Source organism: Branchiostoma lanceolatum, chromosome 2, assembly GCF_035083965.1.
Source record: "Branchiostoma lanceolatum isolate klBraLanc5 chromosome 2, klBraLanc5.hap2, whole genome shotgun sequence".
Classification (NCBI taxonomy): Eukaryota; Metazoa; Chordata; class Leptocardii; order Amphioxiformes; family Branchiostomatidae; genus Branchiostoma; species Branchiostoma lanceolatum.
The window spans coordinates 2,927,093-2,950,597 of NC_089723.1; the positions used below are offsets into that span (position 1 = coordinate 2,927,093).

General features: G+C 42.4%; 2 protein-coding genes and 1 long non-coding RNA gene across 3 annotated transcripts; all 3 read left to right on the forward strand.

Moving 5' to 3' along the window:
- The first annotated feature begins 3,396 nt into the window (after window positions 1–3,396).
- Window positions 3,397–12,001, forward strand: LOC136426481 (uncharacterized). Its single transcript, XM_066415145.1, has 10 exons — window positions 3,397–3,604; window positions 6,033–6,582; window positions 6,983–7,202; window positions 8,000–8,504; window positions 9,122–9,371; window positions 9,770–9,877; window positions 10,300–10,401; window positions 10,912–11,043; window positions 11,671–11,811; window positions 11,987–12,001. The coding sequence occupies exons 2-10, from the start codon at window positions 6,043–6,045 to the stop codon at window positions 11,999–12,001; spliced, it is 2,013 nt and encodes a 670-aa protein (XP_066271242.1). The 5' UTR covers window positions 3,397–3,604; window positions 6,033–6,042.
- A 494-nt stretch (window positions 12,002–12,495) lies between these two features.
- On the forward strand, window positions 12,496–15,626 carry LOC136427194 (uncharacterized). The gene is made up of 2 exons (XR_010754380.1): window positions 12,496–12,619; window positions 14,332–15,626. It is a non-coding gene; the product is annotated as an uncharacterized lncRNA (long non-coding RNA).
- An 85-nt stretch (window positions 15,627–15,711) lies between these two features.
- Window positions 15,712–23,290, forward strand: LOC136427193 (calcium-activated potassium channel subunit beta-2-like). The gene is made up of 5 exons (XM_066415967.1): window positions 15,712–16,471; window positions 19,145–19,600; window positions 20,702–20,865; window positions 21,407–21,532; window positions 22,728–23,290. Exons 2-5 carry the CDS (start codon window positions 19,405–19,407, stop codon window positions 22,938–22,940), a joined length of 699 nt encoding a protein of 232 aa, XP_066272064.1. The 5' UTR covers window positions 15,712–16,471; window positions 19,145–19,404; the 3' UTR covers window positions 22,941–23,290.
- Window positions 23,291–23,505: the final 215 nt, after the last annotated feature.

Here is a 23,505-nt window from a genome sequence, read left to right on the forward strand (position 1 = left end):
GTAACCGAGTGACTCTATATGTATGTGTTGTGTAACTTCCGTAGTTGTTGAACTTGGGCGTTGTGTTCACGCATGTACCTAGTGAAAATAGTGCACGCATTTAATTATCAGTAGGCTATTGATTACTACTTAATGATTAAGAAAATAAAATTAACAATAATCTCTTGATTTTTGGAGGTGCGAAAACAACAAAATGTCGTTTGTAATTGAACCATAGATTATGCATACGAATGGCTTCAACTAATTTTGGTCAGTATTGATACATTCAAATCAAGCTTTACTTTAGCTAGTATAAGATTAACACAGTTCTAAATGCGCATGTACAGTGTGGTACATTGTTATCTAGTTAGCAACCTAAAACTGTGACATTAAGTAGTCATTTATAAAGACGTGCTGGCCACGTGGTTTCGTCACAGAGTCATGACCTATGACCTTACACAATATCCCCTAAACTGTGAAGTTGCTTATAAGCCAGCTCACAGTTGGACTGCGCATGCTCGAGGTCAAAATGAAGACCTCTAACTTGTCAGCAGTTCTTGTCTAGACCATACTTGATACCATGACTATGTTTTGTTTGTCAGAGAGTCATTACACTCTGGTATACTACCCACAATATCATGCATGCGCAGTTAAAACCCTGAGCCAGCTTGTTGACAAAACCCTGCAATGCCTACCCTCGATGGTAGATGTCGCTCGAGATTCCAAAGTCAAACATCTTGACGACGAGCCAGAACGTCCCTATACATATAGATTTGTTTCAGTAAGACTGAACAGACCAGTAGTGTGTAAGGCTAGACATTGTGAACGTAAATGTTAGGTATTTGCTTGAAAATGTAACCTTTCTTGTTGGTATACTTGTTCTTGTTGTTTTATCGACATATGTGGAAACGTATACCGTATTTCCGAGCTATTGTCCTTACTATTATATGCTTTAATTCAAAACGCTACAGTTGTCGCGGATACAATGTATATACAATCATTGATACTGTATTTCAAGAAATATGTGGAACAAAAACTACATACTCTGCACGGGAGTCAGTTGATAGAGCTGGAAAATTCCTTATAATTTCAAATTTGATATTTTTGTTGACTGTATAATAATGATCATATCTACTGTTGCCAAATGTGATTTATATTTTACTATGAACGTTGTGCAATAGTTGAATAAGAATGCCATTCCGTTCGATGTATAAGCTATATCAAGATAATTATAAGAACTAATAAAATTGATAAATTACTGTAAACATTATTCTCTCTAATAAGCGCGAACTGCGCATCTATTGTAACATTCCGCTGTAAATGCCTGCTATAATAAACAGTATCACTGTTTGGAGTTACATGTCAAACAACATGTATTTTTGTACCTTCTTGTTTCCCTTACATCACATGATGGAAATAATATTCATGGAGGAGAAACATGAAAAATGGTCTCGTAGCACACCCTGTATTAGCCTCCTTCGCAGGCTTTCTATAACGGCGGCGTATATATTGGGAGGGGGGGGGGGGGCAAGGTTCTATTATGCCGGCAAGGGAGTCACGTAGCCAAGGGAGTTGTGTAAGCCAAGGGAGTTGTGACTAGAAGGGAGTTGTGTAGCCGAGGGACGATCGCCGTTCAGGATATAACGGCGCTCGTCCCTCGGCTACACAACCCCCTTGCCGGCATTAGAGAACCTTGTCCACCCCCTCCCAATATTGCCCCCCCCCTCCTCCCAATATATGCGCCGCCGTTATAGGAAGTCTGCGAAGGAGGCTAACCCTGTATATATTTGGTCCAATATCATAGAATGATAGCTTGGTGTCTGTTGACCATTTCCAGGTATGTGGTTCTATGGTCCAGGCGGGACATTGTGGCTCTAGGACTCATTATGAAAATGTATGTAAATTAGGGAATTATGCCAGGAATGGAAAAGAAATGGCATAACTGGTATAATACTTGTCCAAATGACGTCAAAAGTGGTGACGAGCAGCTGGAAAGTGTTCATTTTCTGACCATTGAAAGTACCTGGTATGTCTCTATGGCAACCATTGCTAAGGAAAAGATGCTTCCATAGCAACGGGAAGATTACGAGCCCTATTTAGTCCTTGAAAATGGATTAGATTAATCAATGAATGAAACACATGTATTTACGCATGATACAAATGATGCACTAACCTCCTTAATTTTGACGTAATTTGGACATGTATTATACCAGTTATGCTTTCTCTTTTCAATAACCTAATTTATATAAATTTGCATAAAGAACCCTGGAACCAGGAAATTTAGTGGCGTCATGTGGCGCAAGTATAGAGCGCGCGGCTGTCAAACAATGGGACCCGGGATCTAATCCCAGGTTGTGCCCAGATACGTGTCCGAACTTGTGCCCCGACCAAGGGAAAGGCACTTAACACGACTTTCCTAACTTCACTCAGGTGTAAATGAGTACCTAGCTCAAGGGTTAGGGATGTCCCTCGGACAAGACGTTAAAGGGAGGCCCCGTGTTTGAGGAGAGTCACACCTTTAGCGCTTAAAAGAAGCCACCGAATCTTTCGAAAAAGAGCAGGGGCATGCCCCGGTGTGAGTGGATCAAAACATTCCGGCCTTAATGGGGTAGGGAATTTCCCGAGCAGCCTTCGTAACCCCTGCTTCTCCTAATGGGTCAGTGAAGTCATGCGTGTCTCGAGCATTGATGCTTCTGACCTAGGGCGAATAGATGCTGCTACAGTAAGAATTAGGTCAGTGCTTAGATAAGTGGCCCCCTACGGCCTTGCACTGAGCGAGTTCGTTAAAAAAAATCTATTACATTCCTTCCCCATTTTCTTAAATAAGATGATTTACAATAATGAATTTACGTGTAGAAACAAAAGAATGATAACAACTTAATATCATAGCAACTAAGAAATCAATAACTAATGATGATAAAGATATTAACTGAATTATTACCTACTAAACAAATACCTAACTGAACACAGAAAAGACTGGACTATAAGTGGCCAAGTAATGGTCTCCGTCCTTTTGGCAAAAGCGCCTTAGGGATAATTTACCTGATCCGCCTTAGAAACATGTCGTCAAACAAGGTCAAAAGAAGTAAGACCTGTGCAACGGGCTACTGGCAGCGTCGTTACTTAGAAGCCCCCATTAGGCCGCAGTGGAGACACAGCCGGCTGGCCGTTCGTACCAACGACACGCTACTTCATTTTCCTTCAGAGTTGCCAGGTAAGTTACTCATTTCATTCTGTTTACATATTCACTCAATGTCATACTGAAGAAGTTACGTTGACTTGACTTTTTTGCGGATGCTACTCACGGGATACATTTAATGCCATGCTAGTCCTGTTTCCAGCCAACCAACCCATTAAAAAATTGAGGTATAGTTTTTGGTCTATCCGTCTTCGGTTGGGGAAGGTCGTATTGAGGTCACCTGCTGGCGCCGAATGGCAGCCGCCCAGTCCCTTGCGACAAATCCATATTATATCTTGACAAGCAATTCCGACAACGCCCGTACCAAGACCTGACCAACTGGCTACAGACAACACCATTGAACCTTCATTCCGACACAGTGAGAACGCAACCGGTAAGCCGTCCGTACTTACAACAAGCTGCTTCAGTTCCCTTCAGAGTTACCAGGTAAAGTTTCTCATTTCCTTCTGTATACATTTTCCATCAGTTCGTACTATACTGAGGAAATTGTAATAAAATTTACGTTGACTTTGCTGTTCTTCTTTTAGCCTACTCTCCAAGCAGAGCATGGGTTTCGGCTGGTTTTTGACGTGTTTTTAGGCGTTATTGTCGGGCTTTCTACTTTGTCATCTTTTTTTTGTCTCGCAAACTCCAAGCAGAGCATGGGTTTCGGCTGTTTTTTTAGGCGTATTTTTAGGCGTTATTGTCGGGCTTTCTACTTTGTCATCTTTTTTTTGTCTCGCAAACTCCAAGCAGAGCATGGGTTTCGGCTGGTTTTTTAGGCGTATTTTTAGGTGTTATTGTCGGGCTTTCTACTTTGTCATCTTTTTTTTGTCTCGCAAACTCCAAGCAGAGCATGGGTTTCGGCTGGTTTTTTAGGCGTATTTTTAGGCGTTATTGTCGGGCTTTCTACTTTGTCATTTTTTTTTTTTGTCTCGCTAACCCAAGCTCTGCCGGCAGACGGAAGCTTCAATGCCTAATAAACCTAATCACTTCAACACATTACAAGCGTTTCACAAGTAAGTGCGAAGCGTGGGGAGGGGATCCCGTGCCTAGCCGGGCACGCTTCGCACTTACTTGTGAAACGCTTGTAATGTGTTGAAGTGATTAAGTGGCGCGTGGGGAGGGAATCCCGTGCCTAGCCGGGCACGCTTCGCACTTACTTGTAAAACGCTTGTAATGTGTTGAAGTGATTAGGTTTATTAGGCATTGAAGCTTCCGTCTGCCGGCAGAGCTTGGGTTAGCGAGACAAAAGAAATGACAAAGTAGAAAGCCCGACAATAACGCCTAAAAACACGTCAAAAAACAGCCGAAACCCATGCTCTGCTTGGAGAGTACTTTTAGCCAACGTTGCTAACGAAATCAGTTATTGAATACACTGAAAGGACTACCCTAAAGATGAATAAATAAATAAATAAATAAATAGATAAACGGGATTCATACGATTGTTGAGCAATAAAGTTCACTTCACTTCACTTCAATCATAAACTTTCATCCCCTTTCACTGGGCCCGCGACACGTTGGCGACCTCGCTGCGACCGAGCTAGTGACAGCGCGCTAAACGAATTTCATCGGTAAAAACGGCTAACTCAAATTTAATCTAGGACGCAGCTATGTCTCCAAAGCGTTGCGGGTCCAGTGAGAGGGGTGTTTAAAGTGTTTTTTTTTTAGACAAACATTTGACTATATACGGGCTGACAATTTTGTTTGAAAAGGTAAAATCCTATGGACGCATTTCCTCAAGCTATTTTGTTTATTTCCAGTTCTTATACAAATCCTTATCAGCCGAACCATAGAACACGTTATTTTCTCTTTTACGGCGTCTGCCAAGTCATCTTTTGACCCCGTTGTATTGGTGATAACAACGGCTTGTCGCGCAGCAAAAGTACTTTAGACCTACTACAGGATTTTCCCAGTAACCATATTTCATGCAATGCAAATTCGCTATGAATTAGCTTTTGCAAAACACAAAACACAAAGGACAACAACAGTTGTCTTACCATAAAAACTTACCATACATGATTTACATTTGAGTGACATTTGCAAACGATCCATAGTGACTTTGACATGTTCAACCGGTTTTTCCATTTGTCAGTGGCGTTTTATGCAAATAGCAGGAATATGCGAAAATGGCTAATGCAGTTATGCCATCACATTTATGACGGGGTGAATGGGTAATGGTTTGGGGTTTGATAATGTTATGCATATCCCCGATATATGCGATTAACCGTAATGTAAATAGAAAAACAGATTATTGGTTGATACAATTTAGGTACATTTGTATTACGGGAATTCCCAGTTAAGACGGTTTTAGCCAATCAAATCAAATCAATGACGTCGTGATTACGCCATAATTACGTCATAACGATACCAACATTACAAGAGTCGAAACAATTTACTTGTACATCACCCCCTGAAAATCATACACCATATTCTTAGGAAGTTATGAGGAAATATATTGTGTTCTTTGATCTTTTTCTCCTGCAAAAAACCAAGTAGATGTAAGGTGGTAGGGTAACAGGTCAACTCGCCCCAGGTGGTAGCTCTAACACTGGTATTGCAGAAAGTTATATTTCCCTTATGGTACATGCTATGGATGTCATACTTGATGTGTATATACCTTTAGAAACGGCGAATGCACCTGGATACAAATTATGCTAATGAAGACCTAATTTGTTTAATTTCTGCAGAAACTTGTATTTCCCTTAACTAAGGTAGATGCAACCCATGTCATATTTGGGGTGTAGGTACCTTTATAACATTGTGTAGGTCATATCTGTAGCAAAGAAAACGATTAACTGTCATGATGTGTGTCATTCATCTCCATCATTGAAGCTTTATGAATGATCCTTCACATTCTTCTCGTTTTCCACAGTTGTACCAAAATGGCGCTTATTTCAAGACTCACGCCGCATGCACAGTATAGTCTCCGCAAGATGATGCTGACAACGCCTCCTAGCGGCTGCCTGTCGCCGTGCAGGGGACGGTCATCCGTAGCCTCCCCGCTCATGAGGTCAGTTCTGTTCCTGAAGAATTCGCCTGAATGCCTCCAGCGGTTCAGCGAGGCCAGGGCCGACGCCTACATCATGGATCTAGAAGATGCGGTACCGAAAGACAAGAAAGACCCTGCCCTGAAGTTGTACGCCGATACGCTGAAGAGCGGGATATTCCGGGGCAAGACTGTGTACGTTCGCCTCAGTGATATCAACGACGAAGCCAGACTGCAGATGGAAGTAGACGCCCTCTGCCATCCCGATCTGACGGGCTTCATAGTACCGAAGGTTACTTCTTGTGATGACATCAAGAAAACCGACGAAATCCTGTCCGAGCTAGAGAAGAAGAACAACCTGCTTCCCGGCCACTGCAAGATAGCCCCCATACTGGAGACTTTAGAAGCATTGTGGCACGCTCCGGCCATTGCGAAGGTGATTTCTAAATAAGTAAACAACCATACACATTTTCCTTTGAAAGTTATTGATAGCTGTCATAGTTGAGGTTACATTTTTTTGTGTGTGCCAGGACTAAAATTAGGTAGCAGTTAATACATACGCAGCACGGGTTGACGAGATGACGACTGTTGACGTCTCATGCTAGGGTCACATTTCCTAACCGGGGCCCGGCCGGGCTGTTTGCGGAAACGAAAAATCAAAGTGTATGTCCATAAATTTGCACAAGCTATGCTCTTAAATAATTTTGCGTACGTTTTGTGTCTTTGTTGTCTCTTATATCATACTCTTTGTTCCCAAAGACTGCCCGGCCGGGCCCCGGATTGGAAATGTGACTCTAGCATAAATCAAGACTTACAAGCCCCATGTACCTCCACAGGCATCACAACGTCTGTCGGCACTCATAAACGGGCGTGCAGACATCGCTGCGTGTTTCCGGAAGGATCCTCTCAGCAGTCCGATTGGAAAATCCTTTATGCTGGATGTTCTCCACGCAGCAAGGGCAGCTGGAATCCCTGCGCTGGACGGCGTGACCTACCTGGACAACTTCCCCCGTCTTGAACGGGACGTCACGCTCGGAAAGACCCTTGGATTTGAAGGTACTAATTATAAGTAGACTTTGTGTGTGTGTGTGTGTGTGTGTGTGTGTGTGTGTGTGTGTGTGTGTGTGTGTGTGTGTGTGTGTGTGCGTGTGTGTGTGCGTGTCTGTGTGCGACAAAACACTATACGTCTATAGTGCACTGGTGGTATATAATGGGGTTTTCATTCTTGCAACATTTGGAAGACAAGTAAATGTGGCCATTATTAGACATAAATCTAGCATATGAGTGCTTCATTTACATAATTTATGAGGAAATGGTAAAATATCCTTTTTGTGAAGACAAGACTTTCATCCATTGGACGACGTGTGTTATTTTGGTAGAGAAGGTGATCAACTGATATAATTTATGCAAGTGTGATCCTTATTTGCATGCAGACTAAAAAACGACAAAAACATTATCAGAGACCAACGTCGCCATGACAACGAATTTTTACGTTTCCAATTTTGTTTTCATTGCATGGCGATCACGTGTGCTTACAACAGAAAGCAAAACATCTCCAGAACTGCTGTTGTGGTTGTTGTTTTTCTTTGCAACCATGATGGTGCGTATTTTCCGTCGACTTTAATACTAATGGAACAACCTAATAAAAGGAATGAGATCTTAATCAAATCAACATGTTCCTAATCTCCAAGCAGATCCACGCCGGGCGCGAAAATCGTAGTATGCTAGCCAGAGAGGGTCCAGCCATCCAGGCTATGAACCTTCTCTGGATGGCTGGACCCTCTCTGGCTAGCATACTACGATTTTCGCGCCCGGCGTGGATCTGCTTGGAGATTAACATGTTCCTACCACAGGAATGCTTGTGGTACATCCATCCCTGGTACCGTTTGTAAATCAGCTGTACTCCCCTACACGACAAGAGAGAGAGTGGGCCGAACAAGTCACGGCAGGAGTAAGAGTCTACCAGCGATCAGCTCAGGAATACCGACAGTTCATCGGCCCCCCTCACCGTCCCTGCGCCTCTCACATCCTGGAGACACACAGGAAGATCCAGGCGTTGGAAGCATCCGTGTGTATAAATGACAAACCGTTCGGGAGACCTGAGGGAGATTTGGGCACCGTTACTCCACTGAAGCGGAAAGGCGGACTCGGAGCCAACCCTATAAAAGAAGGAGAGTGGGTCCCCGGTATCTTACCTGTGACCTTGGATTCGTCTTGGCGGGCAGCTTGGAACTCTTCCTTTCTTAACGCTCGGAGGCTGAACAGTGATGACATCACGGCAAGGGAGATGGGCCTTCCGGGAATCCAGCCCCCTTTCCATCTACTTGCGACCCTGGCGCTGTCTCTGGCTGTGTCAAAGTAAGTTAGTCTTATTCTTTAGAGTTAATTCAGACGAGGACACGGGTAAACTGTATGAAAATAGTAATGAGATTGGTCCCTTGTTCGAACACCTGGTTTGGCAGATTAGAAAATACACTTGAGTGTCTATTTATTCAAATAGGCCTTCTGGCCATCCATATCCCTTCTTTTCCTTTCTTTCTAGTCTAAAAGGTTATGACCAGTTAAACTGGTTAGTGAGTTGCGTCTTAAAGCCGACTTTGTAGATTGCCCAAAGCTCGCCGAATTTCAAAATCGCCCGAGCGTCGACCGTATTTCAAAATCGCCCGAGCGTCGACCTTTTTTTTTAAATGAAAATCTCGGGCGACGTCCTCCGAACACTAAAAACTGAAGAAAAAAAATATGGTTACATTTCTTGGACATGGACAAATTCAGTATCGACTAATCTGGTAAAAGGCCAATGTTTGGATCAACTTTGATTTCTAAAAATCACCCGAAACTCATGTAATCGACAGGACGTCGGCCGTACTTCGGCCGAGAATGCACATTTGAAGCTCGCCAACACGTCGGCCGAGCTGAATTTCTTATTTGTGCCGGGGGCTTTACCGCACTGTTATACTGTGTTCCTTTCATGACAGGTCTTCCGAAGTCGGTCGGTTTGGCCTCGGCATCTCTAACGCGGTGCAGCTGAAGCCTGTAGCGGAAGGAGACACCGTCAGAGCTCACTTCTCTCTCGACAGCGTGGAGGAGGCAGGAAACAGTGGCAAGTACGCCATCGTGACCAGCTCTCATATCCTGGTCAATCAGCGAGACGAAGTTGTCTTCCGGGCAACGAAGCCGACCATGTATCCAAGGGTGGCGACTGAGAAGCTACATATAGCCAAGGAGGTAAAGTCAGCCTTTGTCATATATTCTGATTTTAACTCAAAGGCAACCAAAGCAATATTAGAGCCCAAAAAAGTGGAAATACAAAAATGCTTAAATCTTTATGGTAGTGACATTTATTAAGTGTTAAGCACATTTGCGTCATAACTTCACACTTTGAGCCTACAAAACCCCCGCGACGATTTTCAAAAAGTTCTCACATCACACCGACGTCATAATTGTTTACATCATGGATGTCGCTATACATTGTGATAGTGTTGTATGAACTAATCATGTATCGAAATGCCTAAATAAACTGACTTTCAAAATCCAATTTTCGAGGCCTAATATATGCTCTAAATTTCACATGCTCGGTACGTTTTGTTATGTAGCTCACTATGATCACCCCCTTTGCTCTGTAGCGGACGAAGCAGATTCCATCAGACTCCGAGCTTCGCAGCTGCATCATTCAGAATGCAGCAGTGCGAGGGAGCACGGAAACAACGAGCCTGCCTCTGGAGCCAAATAAGGTATGCCGTTTCGTTTTGCCCGGGCATCTGTACTTCACTTTGTTCTAGACTGACAGGTCACAATATACCGATCCTGTCGAACACCATATCGAACATACAGAATCCCCAGTTCTATTTCGAACACTCAAAAATAACACTAGCAGGACTAGAGATGGTGCATGTGAAGCAGGGTACGTTTATCTGTGACAGGTTTGTGCGTCAAGAGCTGTTTTTGACGGAGGCGATCGAAATAGAATAGGGTACGCTACAGAACCATGCTACTAAGGATTACGGACCTCCATGATTTTCTGCCGCTTTCATATTTGTACGTTTAACCATTTACAGATTTTTCAAGATATCAGACAATTGATTTTGTATATGTATGGATGCATAGTATGATTAAACACATTTGAAAACACTTAATTCTGCGTTCTCATCCACAGTTACACGTCCATCGGATGGTCAAAGTCTTCAGTCCTACCGAATCTAAGGGACTTTCTAACCTGATACGAGCTACCAACGAACACCACCTCAACATAGAAAAAGTAAGTGAAATCGGATTTGAATTATATTTGGAAACGTTGGAACTTATGTTGGATTTGCCCACTGCACGAAAATGGGATTTACCAATGATGGTAGGAGTCAGACAAGTATGGTGATGGCTGCTTTGAATGATGACTAGAAAGGCAGCATTTGCAAGTAGATGCATACCGTCTACTTTCACACACACACACACACACACACACACACACACACACACACACACACACACACACATATATGTACATAAGTATGAATCTTATTTTATACGTGCTAAATAGGTAGATATATCAAACACTGGTTTGTTATTAATTGGAAAGAATACTCATAATTAGCCCCACTCGATTGTAACACTACATCAAAGACTTATGCTAGCCCTTACTGCTTTAGTAATTAGGATCGATGTTGTTTTATTCTATACAATTATTTTGTGCTATCTAAAACTAAAATCAAAATAGTTGTTGCCATACATTGTTCTTGTATTATCATCGTGCAATAACGTTCTTCATATGCAGTTCACCACTGAAGACCTTGTGGTGGCGGGTCCACTGGTGGAGGCGGCAACCGTCCACAACGTAGCTGACGACTTTGGAGACATCCTGTATGAAGAGGTGGTGGAGGCTTCTAATGTCAACCGGGTCAACCAGGTGAGAAACGTCACTAAAGAAAGGGGGGGTTGAATTGGCACTTCGTTGTTTTTTTCGTTTCAAAGCATCCTCATTTGAGGTGAAACATGATGATTTTTCAAGTAGCTAGTGGTAGTTCAATGCGGCTTCGCTACGGCTCGCGATTTTGGCCAAGCACACCGGGTCACCCCTACTCAATAAGTATATTGGGTTCTTTTACGTGCAGAGGTTTGACGCTTGAGGCTAATGCCTGAAGCTCCCTCCTACACGGGGCTGCCGGCTTTATTAACATATTCATCTATATCTGCACGGCTTTGATTGGAACAATGTATACAGCCGCACTAGTACTGCCTGCAGATTAACAGCATGTTTAGTACTACGTAGACCTTTGAATCCAATAACAGTACTCGATATTTATACCGTGAATGAACTATGCGTACCTAAAATCGCACTTTTATGAAATGTAACTATTTGTGCATTGTTTATCAGTCAAAGTGTTCATTGCTTTCAACTTTTTGTTTATGATCTCCAAATCTCCAATGTACTCTTGCTTTAGAAGAGTGTATGTTTCGACAGAATGATAAGAAAAAAATGTCAAACATGTCAATAACATACGATCATTATCATATTATCATATATGATTCACAGGAGGATATGGTTGGATCTATCAGCTTTATCCACAATGTTCACCCGCTGCCAGAGAACAACGGTGAGTTTTGTTACACCATGAATAGAACAACTTTAATTGACTATCAAAGACGGGACGTACTTAGCATTGTCCAGCTAGCGGTGCCATTGAAAATAACAAAACAAAGGTGGATACTATTTGTACTATATTTCCAATAGTCAATCTGTACTTAAGTGGAATAGGTGAAAGGAATAGGGCACAAAGGACTTTGACTAGATCATTTCATCAATGGTCTGTTCTCTCATGGTAAATACGACCTTATTTTATCGGTTCTAGATCTCTGATGATTAATACGACTGTACTTTCTCGGTTCTCTGATGATAAATACGACCGTATTTTCTCGGTTCTCTGATGATAAATACGACCGTATTTTCTCGGTTCTCTGATGATGAATACGACCGTGTTTTCTCGGTTCTCTGTTGGTAAATACGACCGTATTATCTCGGTTCTCTGATGATAAATACGACCGTACTTTCTCGGTTATCTGATGATAAATACGACCGTATTTTCTCGGGTTTCTGATGATAAATACAACCGCTCGGTTCTCTTGTGATAAATACGACCGTACTTTCTCGGTTTTCTGATGATAAATATGACCGTAATCTCTCAGTTCTCTGGTGATAAATACGACCGTATTTTCTTGGTTCTCTGGTGATAAATACCACCGTATTTTCTCGGTTCTCTGGTGATAGATACGACCGTATTTTCTCGGTTATCTGATGTTAAATACGACTGTATCATCTCGGCTCTCTGTTGGTAAATACGACCGAATTTTCTCCCCCAGACATAGAGGAAGTAACTGTGCGCACCCTGGGGATTAAGAACCTGGACGTGGATGAGCTGATGGACAGAAACTTTCCTGTACGACTTTTCCATGGAACAAACATGAAAACTGCCGACTATGAGGAGGTAATGTATTTCATGGGTTTTACCCCCCTTTCATTGCAGCGGTGACCAAAATCTCCAAAAACCACTTACAATGCCACGAAACATGAGCCCAATGATGATAACTATAACGATATTTTAATTATTGGAGGAGCTAGTACATAGTTCTTAAAGGCAACCTAAGCAATATTAGGGCGCTGAAAGTCGTATTCTCAAAATCAATTTTCTGGTGATTTCTATCCATAGTAAGTTTGAAGAACACTATCCCATTGCATGTCGACCATCATGGAGCAAAGATGCGATGTCATTGTGTGGTGGGAACTCATTGAAAATCTGAGCACTTTGAGGTCAGCCATCATTTCAAATCTTCGAACATGCACGATTCTGACCTAGTCCCGAACGCTTCCGGACAATTAATCACGTGGTCATGTCTCAATGTACTCAGACATTGTGACCTCATGCGGCCGGAAGTTGCCGAAAATTGTCGACAGAAAACGGTTACGGCTGGATTCTGGGCTGACTTGTGGTACCAATAAATAAAATACCCCTTCTGTGACTTGTTTCTGCACACTTTTTAACGCCCAAAGTATGAAATAATGATGCAAACGTGATGATATGGGGAAGTAAATGTCAATTTCATACAGATTGCCTTATCCAGAATACGTCCAGTTTGACCCCCTGAAATCGCTTAAAGTACTAGATCCTTAAAAATTACGCTCTAAAATATACACATAAGATAATCATAGCACATATTATGCATAAAATCAACGGAATTAGGTGAATATGCTACGTGTAGAATACGCCCCATTGTAGTACACACGCTGTCTGAATCTAGCGTACCAAGTTTCGCTGCTGTCTCCAAATCTGCAAGGAGGATTTCCCCTATTTTACCGAAGGATTGCTCCCAGGTTCTGTTGAAGTTTCTGCTTATAACATGCTGTAGTAAACAGTAGCCACAGAGTCAATAATAGTTCGGAGGGTGACGAAGCTACCCGGGGTTATGTCTAGCCTGGTCTCAGTCGCTAGGGGTCGGCTTATAAATAATTAGGAGTGTTTTCCCGGGCCCAGTCTGCTTTATTGAACCGTTTCCGTCAGCCTGTCTACCTATTAGCTGCCATATCGAATTTCGCAGCCTGTCTACTTTAGCTGCCATAGAGAGTTACGGGGGCGAGCTTATTTGATCCAAGCCCGAAAACCCACCCCGGGCGGTCTAAGCTGTCTGGCGGGCGGGCATCACTTCCAGCGCCGAAGAGATATCGGGGAGCCCCCGATTGTATGGTTGCCAGGCTAGGTAATGTCACCCTCGTTAAACCAGGACCCCATATCGCGCTCCATGTTAGATCGGTCGCGAAAGGGGCCCTGGTAAATTAGCTTCGCCACATATGGTTATGAAGACGTCGCCACCAAAACAGCTTCAGCCAATTAGAGGGTTTGCTTCCTCTCATCGGAAGCCAACGCGCAAAGAACGCTGGGAAGCTATCGACCAATCAGGTTACGTGTTACGGCTAGACCATTAATTATTCATGAGCTACAACTGCCGTTTGTGCCAAATAAGGTCAGCTCATTATTTGTTTATGAGCAAGTCTTGTCGGCCTGCCAAAACCATTTGTGGCGAAGCTTTTTACCAGGGCCCCTTTCGCGACCGATGTAATGTGGAGCGATATGGGGTCCTGGTTTAACGAGGGTGGGTAATGTCATGTGAGAAATTGAAATCTCTTGTCTTGTTTTTCCCCCAGATCTGCCGGGAGGAGTTCCCATTGCTCTACCGGAGGATCGCTGCGCAGGTCCTGTGGAAGTTTCTCCGCCTGCGGCCTGCAGCAACCAACGAGGCTCCCGCGGGAACTCAGCAGGAATTCTCTTAAGCTTTTTTTTAATTTACTTTTTTGGATAGAGGCAATGTGGCACTGCATTAAGATTGCCATAACCTATATTGACCCAAACAGTGAAAAATAAACTTGATTAGGTAAAGGTAGTCCCATAGTCTTTTTTGAGGTCGTATGGGCAGTGGGTTGTTATACTTCGACCGGCTTTTACCAAGGACATAACATTGGTTGCATGTCAGGTATTCGAATCCTGAGCCTGTTGATAAGCAGTTGTCATGTATACATTGTAAAATTGCTACAAGTGTGTTAAAAAAGTTCTAGCCTAACTGGAACGAGGCTGTTTCATGATAAGTTGCTCGTATAGGAAGCTACTTTGCAGTAAACCGTAATTGTTAAGGGGTAATTTGTGGCAATGCAAGGCGCACAAACTGGGTGTAAGGGTAAGGCAACAGTTATGCTTGGGTCACATTTCCAATCCGGGGCCCGGCCGGGCAGTCTTTGGGCTCGAAAAGTATGATACAAAAGACAACAAAAACACAAAACGCACCGAAAAGAAATTAAGGGCATATAGCTTGTATATATTTATTAATATACGCTTTAATTTTTCGTTTCCGCAAACAGCCCGGCCGGGCCCCGGTATGAAATTGTGACCCTAGCATAACGAGGCAATAGGAAAGGCAACTTACAGAAGAAACAGCAGTATATATACGTATTCAAAGTTTATTGCAAATACATATCCGAGGGCAAATTAATAGGACAAACAACACAAATAATGATGAAAATTACAAGATATTAAGGGCTACATCTAATGTTATGCTACATTCTGAAATCTACATGGTGCTAGTTTTGTTGGGTTTCATTTGTTCTTTTGAGGCTGTGGAAGACGAATTTTACCAATTCTTTTATAATCCATGGGTTATTTGATTTTAATAGTAGAATTGTTTTCTCAGAGTAAGGAATAATGGGAAATTAACTGCGCATTTTGGACATGCTGATAAATTAATTTCTGCGTGATTATTAAAGGTGTGTGGTAGAAGTTATTGCCATGGAAACTTATTTTTGGAAAAATAAGCAATTTTCCATCACGAAAATTCGACTCATCGACAAGCTGAGGACCCGATTGCCTGACACATTCATAAGTTAAAAACTGTTTTACTTCTTCGATATTGAACTGTACCCAGAAAACAATAAATGTCTCTCAGAAAACACATCTTTCTTCTGTCTAAATGATATTACATAATTTACTCCTTTACAGTGACTGCAGCATAGCGAATGTAACATATTGTGACTGCAACAGAGTGGCTTCAACATAATTCATATTTTTCATATACATTCGATTAATTAGTCTTCAACAAAGACACATCCAAGGAAAAGCATATTTATCACAAGGTTTCCAAAGAAAGGGCCTAGTAAGTAAATTAAGGGGAACTTTAAAATATTCATATTTTGGTCATTCTCCGTTCGTTCCCGCCATGTACTGTGCCTTGAAACAGCCCGACTGTTCTTGACGTCACTTGCTACCTTGTTTGCACGGTTGTCAAGGCAACGGTTGCCCAGGCAACCCCGTTCGTCCTGGCGGGAGAGTGTGACCTTAATTTCCCCCGCGCATGCCCTCTACGCTATAGCAACAGCTAAGAATATCTCGCAAATGCGTGGTTGAAACACGATCCTGTAGGCGCTGGATCTTAGCAAAACGGCTTTACCAATTTATGTATTTATCTATTGTTATCTTTACCCATCCTTCGGAGTTTCTATGCCTCGTGGTGACAGTACTTTATAGAAATTGAGTCAATTTGTGTTTTATTTTGCTGCAAGTAATCACTGAAAACATACTTGCGGCTTTGGGCAGTTACCTGGCTAGCTTATCTCCCCAGCTAGTTAATATTTACCGCCCGAGTCCACTTCGTCCTACCGGGCGAATTTTCCCCTAGCAAAATCTACGCATGCTCTTTGCACTGTAGCAACAGCTAAGCACATCTAACCAAGGCGAGGTTGATACACGGAGGCCTCTTTACCTGTCTGTCCGTACTGGCTTTAGTTCCTCGCTTTAAAAGTAAGTGATTCTATTTTCTATGCCCGACGAAAACACGCTCTAAGCACCCTCCTTGTTAGCTTATCTTCCTCTGGTTAATGTTTAGAGCCATAGTCCATGATTTAAGAGATTATTTTATGCGGAGGCAGTAACATTTTCCTCGTAGGATTTTGATAGCATGTACCTCTGCCATGTCCGTGGCACGGGAAATAGGCAGTCATTTTCGTCATGAAACTTTTGTTTGCTTAAACCTTTGTTTATTCATGATAAGCTCAAATCGGCACGCAGGCCGCTTTTCATTGAGGTCATGAGGGAAGAGGTAAGGGCCAGATACAATATAGCAGAGATACACAGTCATTTGAGTCCTAATTACTCTATCAACATATATCATTACATATTTATGGTACAAAATATGCAATTGCTACAACATACAACATAAAGTAGGGCGAGAGCTGGTTCATAGTCCGTGTCCGTTCGTTCAATTCATTTCCGTTACTTCAAGAGTCTCTTAAAGGAAGTCAGATTCGGAGCCGTACGTGTGTCTGGCGGTAGGCTGTTCCAGACATTAGGTCCGCGCTGGGTGAATGGTCGACAACGGGGTCTTAAAAGATTAATGAATAAACCGGTCGGCATTACTTAGGGATATTCCAATACTGATAATAAAGTGTGTTTTGGGAGGGGTAGAGAAAATATTGTACAAGAGACTGTTCCCCCCAGATTCTCGAGTACATTCGATTAATGTTCACAAAGCCAAACGCACAATTCCCAGAAAAAACTATTGCATCATCATAAACTATTTTATGTTCAGTCACTGTTTGTTCCTAATTAGGGTGTGGTCGCTTGTTAGGACTTTCATTCAGAGAGCATTTTGTTGTTTTCCCCTTTTCTTACTGGATTGGAAAACGTACTTCATCTAGTCTCTTTTCCTCTTAAACGTTGTGAGTCAGTTAAATGTGCTCCGAGATCACGCAAGTCCGTACAAGAAGATGAACGTTGGAATCACTAACTGTTACATGTTATCAAGTTGCATCAACATTGTATACCTGTACGTTCGTACTAACACAGTAAACAATATGTGCATCGCACATGTAACTTCGCAGCACCTAGGGGATAGAGAAAATATTGTACTAGAGACTGTCCTCAAGTACATTCGATGAATATTCACAAAGCCAAGCGCACAATCTCCAGGAAAAATATTGCATCCGCATATAAATCTTTCATGTTCAGTCATTGTTTGTCCCAAATTAGGGTGTGGTTGCTCCTTAGTAGGACTTTCATTCAAAGAGCATTTTCGTTGTTTCCCTTTTTCTTAATGGGTTGGAACCCTACTTTATCAAGTGTTTTCCCCTCTTAAACGATGTGAACCAGTTTAACGTGCCCCGAGAAACGTTATGCCATCCAACAAGGTGAACTTTGGCATCACTAAAAACTGGTACATGTTATAATCCACCTGCATTGAAATCGGATACGTGTAGATACGTAATGATCCTCTACACGTACACATTATGTGTGTCGCAAATATGACTTGGCAGCATTTAAGACAGTGTTGTACACACATCTGGAAAAGGACAAAATGTTTAACGTAAACTCCGTGGTTTGTTGAAGTATAGGTTGAGTCAGGGCATTGTTTAATTAGTAAGCAAACAAATAATGACTTTTTGTCACGGTACACGCCCTGTGTAAATTAGACAGTCAGCAGGTAAGACATAGACAAATTTGTGTACTGAAAAGAACACGACTATTATAATGCTTTGATTTATACGGCTTATAAGTAGGGTATTTTGAAGGTAATATATTACCCCAGTCAGGCCAACAGTGGAATTTTAGCCTGGGTCCATATTCACTTCCGGGTTATTATGTTCAATAACTAGAATGACGTTAAGTTATAGACAAAAATAAAGTCTACGTGAGCATAACATGGCTGACAAATAACGTAATATACATACAGAAACATTCAAAAGAACTTACTCCACAGCTTTAGCGTTAATTACTTTACATATATGTACATGCGAGATGTTTGTAAGCCGATGATGATGATGTTGTTGTTGTTGTTGTTGTTATTGTTGATGTAAGCATCCCACTGCCGCGATCAGTTCTTTGTGACTTGATGATTCCATTGTGTCTTGTTTCTAACAAACATTTTTAGATTATGGAGTTTCTTTGCAGTTTCTTAACTTATCAATTTTAATACTTTATCATTCGAATGATAAATAATCTCATAACATCCGTGCCAAGGAAGGTAGCTGGCTACATGCCAAAGTTGATATTTTCTCTTTTGAAATAGAAAAAGAAGTAGCCACTACAAGAAGTTGGGATACAATTCACTATCTAAAAACTACTCTTATAATTTAATCTCCCTACAATGAAACACATGTACATGTATTTTGTATCGCATCAGATTCTTAACATACTATCAGTTTTACAACAACGACCAATGCCTGCCATGTTTTGCTGTTTCTCTAGTTCGACTCGGCATCGCAAAATAAAGCAATATGACGACGAGTAAATCACCCCAAGAAAAAGAGAAGTGTAAGATATGCGCGTGGTTCGTCGTGTCCCTGTCTCTGGCTGCCTGTTGTCTGGTGGCCCTTATTGTTCTTGGTGTCGTCTTTGATACAGAATGACAGAAATACATGCATGATGTCATATTCTTAAACAATGACCAACGCCTGCCATGTTTTGCTGTTTCTCTAGTTGGACTCGGCATCGCAAAATAAAGCAATATGACGAGGAGTAAATCACCCCAAGAGAAAGAGAAGTGTAAGATATGCGCGTGGTTCGTCGTGTCCCTGTCTCTGGCTGCCTGTTGTCTGGTGGCCCTTATTGTTCTTGGTGTCGTCTTTGATACAGAATGACAGAAATACATGCATGATGTCATATTCTTAAACAATGACCAACGCCTGCCATGTTTTGCTGTTTCTCTAGTTGGACTCGGCATCGCAAAATAAAGCAATATGACGAGGAGTAAATCACCCCAAGAGAAAGAGAAGTGTAAGATAAGCGCGTGGTTCACCGTGTCTCTGTCTCTGGCCGCCTGTTGTCTGGTGGCCCTTATTGTTCTTGGTGTCGTCATTGTTCAACCAGTCGTGGAGACGGACTCACTGTCGTTCCAGGAGGCCAACTGCACCACCGTCAATAGTTACTTCACCGGTGAGTCGTTTCTATCGTCTTCTTGGATTGCTGCTGAATTCTTCTGTTTTCTTGTAACTACTGCTTGGGACTCCTGTTATAAGAAGCAAATGACCTAAAATAACAATTAAATTAGGCCTTTGTGACCACATGTTAGTGTCACAGTTCTTTCGAACCTCTCCCTCTCTCTCTCTCTCCCTCTCTATCTATCTATCTTTTATTCTATCTATCTATCTATCTATATATCTATCTATCTCTATATCTCCTACTGTAATGCACAAGGGCAATGTTCTTTTAACCGGCTTTATAGCTTCATCATCATTCTGCAACCATGAGAATAGGTACTCAACTTACAATCCGTGGCACCCACCTATGTATGAGTGAACTTCTGCCCTTAAAAGAACCCAACACGCTTATCCAGCAGACTTGGGGTGACCCGGTTTGCTTGGCTAAAAACTCGAGCCGTAGCAAATCATGCTTCGCTAAAACATATCTGTATAACATACAAATGAGCTAAAATTACATTCCAATCGGGCCTTTGTAACCACTTGTCGATGCCAGAGTTCTTTCAACCCCCCCCCCTCTCTCTTTCCTACTGTAGTGTTGAAAGGACGATATACTTTTAACTGGCTTTACAGCTTCATCGCCATTTTACAACCGTGCGAATAGCTAGGTGCCGCAACTAACAAACACGATAACTGGAGAGTGCCTGGATAGATTGTAGACTATCGGGTCGGTGGGTAAGTCTTTGGGAGACCTCGAGATGATTAGAAATGCATATTTCCATCGACAGGAGAGAAACCATCGTGCAGCTGCGGGAAGTGCTGCAGCTCGTGGTACCCTTGTAATCGGTACATGGTGCGGTACGTCCCGGTGTCTATTTGTTACCGGACCCCGTGTTGATTTTAAGTCCCGAGTTAAAATGATTCGGGTTCCCGGCCGGGCCCCAAAACAGACCGGCAGCCGCAGTGTGTCTCACAGGGCCACGTTGTCATGCCCAAAAAGTGCTTACACACCCCGTCAACAACCCGGCGGGGCCCCTTTTTCCATTAGAACCAAAGTATTAGTTGAATGCCCGTCTGTCAAAACTAACAAATTGTGACCCATTTTTTCCATCGACAGGGGAGAAACCATCGTGCAGCTGCGGGAAGTACTGCAGCTCGTGGTACCCGTGTCACCGGTACTTGGTGCGGTATGTCCCGGCGGCGGGAGGGAACGGCACTGCGCGGGACGCTGTCATGTTCGACACCGAGGGCGGTCTCAACAAGGGCCGCACGGCGGGAGAGGTAGATGTGCTCATTTTTGTTATTTACAGGCAACTACAATGTGCCCAAGAGGACCACTCATGGAACCGGTCTATTTATTCACATATGAAAAATGGAGATATTGTTTCGGCTGTGTCCGTCTGTCCGTCTGTCTGTCTCATAATTTCAGTGAAACATCAAAACAGAGAATAACATTCTTTTTACACAACCAGTAAATCTAACCTGCTGATGTTTTGGTGTCTGTCAGACACCTTTTTCAGAGCTTCTGACAGGAGTACTGCTTCTCACCGCTATAAGTAGCCGAAGTAGGTGGCGCTTTTGCGGCGAGAACACAATATCAAACTCCAGTCAGAAGCTCATAAACGCCAGCAGGTGAGATTTACTGGTTGTTTAAAAAGAATCTCCGATTACTTATGTTCTACCAACCTTATGAAGTTATTTTCGGCATCAAAACGGATATTCAGAGAAAAAATCAGCTATAATTTCAACGCAAGGAAACAATAGCTTGTGTGCTATTGTAAATGAGCGTATAGTATTCCGACTTATTTCTTTTTGTCCCTAGGACCTACAGTGCGCAACAAGACCCTGCAACAATTACGACCACGGAGACTCAGAGTTGACTCGTTTCAACACCACCTACGGCGAAGGCCAAATATACACCTGTCTGTACAACCCGAACGACCCTGGCGTAAGTATTACATACATGTCAGGCCACAGGATCGTAATCAAGCTTCCTATCTTAATACATAGTAATCATGTAAGAAACAGGCTGTCAAAAGTCACCTACCTGAATTTTATAATTAGTCCATGAAAAACATGCATTGGCAGGGCTGTCAGGCAACTTTCTAATCGGCACAACCCCTACGAATCCGGTCTTGTTTACAAAAATTGACCTTTGAACCCCTTCTCCACCTGATAATCACACAAAAACAGCAAACTTTGCAGGCCTACAGACACCACAAACATGGATGAAAGTCTGATTTTTCAACTTAATAAGAAGGTTGAAACCCTTACCTGTAAAATCCTGCTCCAAAATATCAACATATCCCGAAAAAGCCCCTTTACAGCTACCTTTACCAAGGGTACCAAACCTATTTCCTAGGGCCTAGAAGAACACACGTCATTTCTATTCAGTGACAAACCGTTAGTACTCATTACAAACAACTGGATATGATTTTGAAAAAGGCCAGACGTTTCAAATAGACCTCACTACTTTTCGTTGATGACACTGAGCAAGATTTGTCAATAAGCAGGTTTTTAACCACGAACTATGAATTGATATACAAATAACCTAACGACAACTCTTATGCTTGGGTCACATACATTTCCAATCCGGGGCCCGGCCGGGCAGTCTTTGGGAACGAAAAGTATGATATAAAGGACAACAAAATGTACCAAGATCATTTAAGAGCATAGCTTGTGCATATTTATTGACATATACTTTAATTTTTCGTCTCCGCGAACAGCCCGGCCGGGCCCCGATTCGGAAATGTGACCCTACCATTACTCAGTATGACTTACGAAAAGTAGTGGATGCTACATGCAACATATGACCGTTTCCAAAATCATATCCAGTTGCTTGAGTAACGTTATATTTGGCGTATCTTATTACCTGGATGTTTAACCTTCATCGACTTTTCAGTATTCATTTGTTACTGAAAATGCATTTAAGTTCGCGTGGTTGAAATTTCGCGTTAGGGAGAAAATCGGGTGTTCTTATGGTTGTTTTAAGTTCGCGCTTGAATTGATAAATAGACAAGGGGTATGAGGGCAAAACAATTCGCGGTGGTTTTAAGTTCGCGGCAAAGACCTAAGCGCGAAAACCACGAACATAACGCCACTCCGAACATTTCTGCATTTACGGTATTTTTTTCACCTTTCAGTTTGTCATACTGACCAGACTGTTCACATGGAACGCCGTGTTTCACTCCATGCTCTGGCCGAGTATCGGGTCCGTCATCTTCTCAGCCCTCACGGTGTACTGGGGTCTCCGGTGCAAGAAGGCCAGCGGTACTGGTCCCGACTCCTCTATAACGGTAGTGTCCAAAAACGACCGACCGCCACCATATGACGGCGGCTTTATTTACAATAACTGAGTTACTATTGACGAACTTTACTATTGACATAACAGAAAGAGGCTGTTGCCTATGAGTTCTGTTTCTAAACAACAATAAAATGAATATCCAGAACCGATGTGGGCGCACGCTCCAAACCCTTACTACTAGAAAAGAAACTCTGCGTTCAAACGACAAACGGCATGCAAGGCTATGATTTTTCTATGATGTTTAGAAACATTGTATTTTAACTAGTGATGTGTATATTGTCATTGTCTTTGTATTTGTCTGTACCAATATGTTGACTCTCTAATATCAGCTACGCTGCATCGAAAGTCAGTGTAATGTATTGTGACATTTGCCAAGAAAAAGAATAAACGAATGGCATAGCGAAGATTGTTTTCATGACGGGAACCAACTAACAGAATAATCACTACGGTTTGGTAACTATGTGAGGGCCTGCATGCCCCTTTTACGTAGAGCGTAATCGGCCGTTTTAATTTGACATAGAGTGTTGCTGACCACTCCATAATTTAGCGTAGAGAGTAGGGAGGCTTTTCTGAATTTAGAGTAGAGCGTAGGGAGGCTTTCTGAATTTAGCGTATTG